Source organism: Alligator sinensis, unplaced genomic scaffold, assembly GCF_000455745.1.
Source record: "Alligator sinensis unplaced genomic scaffold, ASM45574v1 scaffold999_1, whole genome shotgun sequence".
In the NCBI taxonomy this organism is placed as follows: domain Eukaryota; kingdom Metazoa; phylum Chordata; order Crocodylia; family Alligatoridae; genus Alligator; species Alligator sinensis.
This window is the reverse complement of record NW_005842571.1, coordinates 514438-520571: the sequence shown is the minus strand read 5'-3', so window position 1 is coordinate 520571 and position 6134 is coordinate 514438. Positions and strand designations below refer to the sequence as shown.

General features: G+C 43.5%; 1 protein-coding gene across 4 annotated transcripts in view; it reads left to right on the top strand.

Annotated features, from left to right (window-relative positions):
• Positions 1 to 3995: 3995 nt before the first annotated feature.
• Positions 3996 to 6134, top strand: part of CHCHD7 (coiled-coil-helix-coiled-coil-helix domain containing 7) — a 6231-nt gene continuing 4092 nt past the window's right edge. For 2 of the 4 annotated variants that reach the window (XM_025214180.1, XM_014524073.2), the window contains exons 1-2: positions 3996 to 4066; positions 4637 to 4767. In XM_025214180.1, coding sequence (XP_025069965.1) covers positions 4057 to 4066; positions 4637 to 4767 — 141 coding nt within the window. In that variant the 5' untranslated portion in view covers positions 3996 to 4056. The remainder of the gene's footprint in view (positions 4067 to 4636; positions 4768 to 6134) is intronic. The other 2 variants (XM_006032417.2, XM_006032416.2) reach the window with 1 other exon arrangement.

Genomic DNA, 6134 nt, shown 5'->3' with positions numbered 1-6134 from the left:
GGGGTGGGGCCCGGGCCGGGCCGGGCGGCCGTCCCGGCACAGGAGAGCGGCCGGCGGGCCTGCTCCGCCTGGCCGGCGACTCGTGCAGCCAACAGCTCTAGGCCGGCGCTTCCCCGCTCTCCTCGTCCCGGAACCTGCTTGTCAACATGGGGGCTGGTTCCCACCGGCTGCCCCGGGGGGTGCAGCCGCTCGCAGGCTGGACCTTTTAGCCCCCAAGGGGAAAGTCTCGGCTTCCCACGTTTTTCAGGTTTATTCACGAGCCTTTCATGTGTTCTGGTAACCCACTCTTTCGGGGGTCACGACCAGTGGGTTGAGAAATGCTGCTGTAGGATGGATGAGCCCTTACCTTGGTACCTGAAGGCACAACGTGTGTCTGTGTGTGTCATTGGGGAAAATTGCTTCCCCTTCCACTGGCCGGTTAAGTGAGGAGTTGCGGGGGACCATGAGCAGCCTGCCCTTCATAGCCTGTGAGATGTTTTCAAGTACTTGGGTGTGAGGAGGGAATCTTTCTCTAGCAGCAGAGGTTTCTCATAGTGCCATCCGCTAGACTTTTCTATGTGGGTTGGTGTTTTTCAGTATTTGCCCATCCTAAACCAAGTCACTCCACAGCTTTCATAGGAACAAAACCAAACAAAAATGGATTGTTAAATGTTTGATTGGTAGTAAATCCTCTCTGGAGTTCTTTGTATTGTTCCTTGAATTAGATGGATAACACTAGTGTTGGTTTCAGAGCTGAAATCCATGATGTGGTGACAGGCAGACAAGGTTCCTTGGGTGAATTTGATATCTTTTATTAGACCAACCCAAATGGCTGGAGAATAGTTATTAAGCAAGCTTTCGGGTTCAAAAACCCTTCGTCAGGCTAAGGAAGCTTCAGCAGTTGGTGTGCGCTCTTCCTGGATGGAATGAAAAGTAAACCAGGCATTCATTCATGCTAGCACATGCAGAATCTGCTTTCTCTCTGCCCCTTGGGACATTAGACTTTTCCACCAAAAGGTAACTTTTTTTCATGGAAAGTCCTGACAGTGTACCTGCCTGGCACTATGTACTCCGAGCTAGGCAGAACATGGCCTCTGGCTCTGCTGTGTGCTCCAGCAAAACCAAGTCCTGCAATCACTGCTGCTGCTGAGAAGCTGAACTGTTTAGCCCAGATCAGTGTGCTACTATACCTTTCCAGTTTCTGGCATTGGGGCTAGAGTATTCTTGCACAGAACCCCACTGTACCATGGAGCCATCCCCTTTAGCGGTTAATCTGTACCAGGCACTTGAGCATTTTCTTCTAAAATCATTGCAGTGCTTTTAGTTGCGTCTAATGTTTTGGCAAACTTCCAAAATCTCATGTCTGCAGCTTTGGTCTTTTATTGATTGTTGGTTTACTAGTGTATGTTTCAATTTTTGTGGATCAGCCTGATTTTGGAGGGGGGTGGGCACCAACACTGGCAGAGAAACTGAATATTCAGCTTTACAAAATGCAAGTACATATTCAAGCTCACTACAAAGATGAATTCTTTTAATTCAGTAAAAGAATAAGGATGGTCAAAGACTGGATCAGGATACCTAGAGAAGCTGTCATATCTCCATTCCTAGAAACTTTCTAGCGCAGGTTAGGTGAAGACTTAGCTGGGATGACTTGGAGACAATCATGCCTTTAGCAGCAAGCTGAACCTAGATGACCTTCTGAGGTCTCTTCCATCTCTACTTTCTTATGATCGTAATTGCCAGTGTGTTTTAAGTGCTGAGATGTCTGTATAATGTGATACTTTTAAATTGCTTGAGAGAGGTAGTATTACGAGTTGGGGTTACCTTTTTTTTTAATTTTATTTTATTTTTTGACGAGTTCATTCTGAGTTTGTTTATTTCAAACTCTTACATAAAAAATGTTCCATTTGTGATGCTCTCCAGTCTTACGACCAAGTGCAAGATGCTGTTTCTCTCTTGTGCAAAATTGTCTGTGTTAACTTGGGAGGGGAGGTGTAGGGAAGGCTGAAGAACGCCCATTTTTGCCCTTAGTGTCAGCATTTGGCCCAGCAGTTAAATTTAATACAGCTAATACGCAACATGCGATATAAGCATCTGTCTCCTGTAGCCGAACTGACTCTGCAGTAATGAAAGCAATAAGAAGGATCTCACTAATATAAGCAGAGATGAATCTACAAAGAGCATAAATACTATTTTTTACTACTGAGCTGAATAAAATATGTATTTTTAAGTCTAATTTAGCTTGCAGGAAATCTAGGATTTGTAGACCAAATGGGGAATTCTGTCTCAAAACTAAACTAGTTGGCTTTATTTTACACTGGTCTAGCATTTGAACAATACTTCAGTAGCTTGTTTTAATAAGCAGAGCATCACATTTTTTTTTTTTAAACAATATTTTAGGTGTTACGGAGACTTTTGAGGTGCTAAGCCTGTTCCTATTTGGCGAGAGAGCCATTTCAAGTAGCAAGTCTATACAATTCTTTACACAATGTTCAATCTTATGGATGCTTAGCTTGGGTTTTGGGAAAGAAGAATTGGGTTAGTACAAGTTGGGAGGAGTTATGCATGTGGCTTTCCCAAATCCTGAGTCAAGCAAATGCTAGGCTCACCAGTGATGTGCAGGAGAAGAGTTAGAAGACTTCTCTAATACATATTTGCTGGGAATGGTACTTATGGGCTGTTACATACAGCAGGTAGGGATTGTCATAGTATAAACATCCTGGCCAGGTCCACTTCCTCAGCAAGAATACCTTCTTATTTACCAGTCTGAGTAATTGGGAGGTAGCTTGGCACCCTACACTATATAGGGCTGTTTGTTGTAAAAAGGGAATTGTAATATACGGATAGATTTGGCAGAAATTGTAATATCTACTAATATCAGTGTTTATTTTTAAGCATTTATTTCTATTTTTATCAATTTTAAGGATTGTGCAAAACTAGAGGGGCTGGGGGCAGATAACTTAGTATTAAAATTAAATGTCCATAAATCAATAAAACATCCCTTTTATGTAGCAGTCCTCATTAACAAAGCAGTATCTCCTGGAATTCAGAACCACAGAGCTCTGCAGGAGTTTGGTGTGCACACAGCAGCTGCTGCAGGAGCTGGAGGCAATGCTGGTAAGGCTATGCTGGGAGGGAAAGTTGGAGGGGCAGAGCTGGTAGCAGCAGGAAGCCCAGTGCTGCTGGCCACTTGCTCTGCCTAGGTCCCAGCTGGTACAGGGGCCAAACACTCACTCACAGAGCCTAGCCTCTGCAGGACTTTTGCTCCTGCCCTGATTATAAAGGGGCTGGATGAGGCTCCACAGAAGATCAGAGCAGAGGCCAAACATGTGGGGGCCTGGCTGGCTCTGTAGGTGTTTGACCCCTCTGTGATTGGGTTGGGGGCCAAAGTCATGCAGAGCCCAGCCCCTGCACCAATCATGGAGGGGCTAGGTTCTGTGGGAGTTTGGCCCCCTGCTCTGGCTGGGATCTGAGTAGAATGAGTGGTCAATGCCAGTGGACTCCTTGTTGCTACCTTCCCTCCCCCCACTCTCCCAGTACAGCCTTACCAGCATGGCCCCCAGCTTCTGCATGAACTTCCCTACCTCTGTCCTAGATTTCAAGTTGTCTTCATAAATTTTGATGATTACAGACAGAAACACTTTTCCATCTGTCTGAGTGTCAGGTGAAATTGATTTAAAAATTGAATCCTGTCAAGCGTAAAATGGATATGAGCCATGCTATTCCAGTGGAGGAATATAAAATGTTCTTCTGGGGAACTGCATGTTGCCCATGGAGAGCATCATTCTGTTCAGGCCAGCAATCTTGTGCTCCTGGTTCCATCATCTAAGATCATGTGCAGTAGTAGTAGTATTTAAAATCTGCTAGTTCTGTGCTATTTTTAGTGTTTGCATTTCACTGAATTGCAAGCAATTGGAGAGTCTTAACACTAAGGGAACTTCTGGCTCAGATGCAATAAACATCTCCTTTTTTTTCTTTCTTTCTTTTTTTTTTTTTTTTTCTTCCTTCTGTTTGCAGTAAGAAGAAATTTAGGATGTCCAAACATGTACAACGATATAGAGACCATGATACAAATCCATGTATAGTGGTAAGGTGGTTCAGTTGCCATACTGTCTGGATATGTATAACTTAGAAATGTGAAAGCTACCCAAATATTTGATCTGGGGAGCAGAATTTGTATTACAATTTACTCACTTCTAGGAGAAGCATCAGAAATAGTTGAAAGTTACTCTGAAAACTGCAGATTCAGGAACGAGTTGCGATTCGGGAAGGGAAAGTAACATAGTGGTAGTCTATTTTGAAATGGTTGTAGTCAAAATTGGGGGGGGGGGAGGAGTTGAATCTCAGTGGGATGGATTCATGCATCTCTTAAAACAGGCTTTTAAATGGGGTCCATCTTTAGAAAGAATTACAAATAAAAAAAAAAAAAAAATCATGTCTGCATGGTGAAGTCATGGCTTAGGACTTGGTTCTTTTTGGGAAAGCAGAGGTTTACCCTGAATATCCTTGGAGCAAGGAAACTTTGTAAAAACCGTTAAGTAGAGCATTCAGTTAGCTACTTATCTTTATTTTGTATTTATGAGTAATTTGGGGACTCTTAAATTTTAAAAGGGGGGGGGAAAACAGTTAAAAAGTATAAAACATTTCTTTCCATCAGCTCTTAAGTGTGACGTGTCTCCCATGTTAAAGGAAACGGATGCCTCTAGAAAATGCATGGATGACAATAACTACAAAAAGGATATGTGTACCAATTACTTTATAAAATACAGAAACTGCAGAAGATTTTGGGTAAGTGTCAAGTAGAATCAACTCCATTGTAAGCATATATTTTTTTTTTTACTTAGATGTATTGTTCTATCATTGATCTAATAAATTGTGTATAATTTATATAAAATTATATTACTATGTACAGTGTATATACTATATATAGTGGTAATGATGTAATATCCTAATTAGTGATCAGTATAACAATATTTTGTTATGGTTTTTACACTTATAACTTAGGGTCAGCTTTGTAACCCAAGCTGAACATGGTTCAGCCTGCTTGAACTACATACAATTCCAGTAGTTATTTACTAACATGTATTGACATTTTAGTGTTTTCACTTAAGTGCTAAATGCTTAAAGAAAAACTGTAAAGTATTTAGTAAAACTGCATTAATGTAAGTATGGAAAATGATTAGCATACCTTTTTTAGGTGGTAAAGTAATAAGATATATAAATCTTGTACTGCTTCACTTAAATGTCTGCATATTTAAGTGGGTAGAGTTTAAACCCCTTGTAGGTCACATCCACATGTGCAGGCACAGGTGCTTGGAGCAGTGGCACAAACTTTGTGCCTCGGTACACGTGCCTGAACATGCACTTTGATTTGGGACAAATTGTGCCACTTAAGGCAAACAGACCCTGCCAAGCTTGTCCCAGAAGCCTTGCTCCCCCTGGCTGAAAGATGGGGCTAGCATCTGTGCTGTCCCCAGCACTAAACAAAGCTGCTGTTGCAAGTAGCTCAGGGATACTTGCCCTCAGGAGCTTCTGAGGCCCAGCCAGTTGATATCTGGGGGCACTAACCCCAGGAGCCAGCTGGACTGCTGAAACAGCCCTAACTTCGAGTGATCCTTGCACCTTCTATACACTGTGGCAGTGGAGGCTGCTGCTGCCTGCAACAGCATCTGCCCCCTTTGTCCTGCAGTCTCATGGCTGCATGACTGCTGGACTCATATGGGGACTGCACAGCTGCCTGGGCTATGGTATAGGCACTATAGTAGAGCCACCTGCACATCTGGGGCAGCTGCCAGTGGACCATGGCTGCACAGTTGGCCTTCATGCAGCACTGGTGGCCTGGCAGAGCAGGAGCACCAGAAGACCTCTAGGTAGCTGTTGCCCAGAAGATGTGCTCATTGTGGTGGCCCACTTTGAACTGTTGAAGCTTGTCCTTCTAGCCCCAAATGGCCTGGAGGTCAACCACCTCATCTACACTCCATCTGGGTTCCTGGTGTTGGCTCTAGGTAGGCTCTGCTGCCTGGGTCCCACCACTTGCCTCACCAGCAGGGATCCTGGTGTTCTGTTTAAAAATTGCAACTTCACTGATTGTTTTGTTTAAAACAAACAAACAACCCCCCCCCCCCCCCCCAACACAACACTAACTTTTAAACACA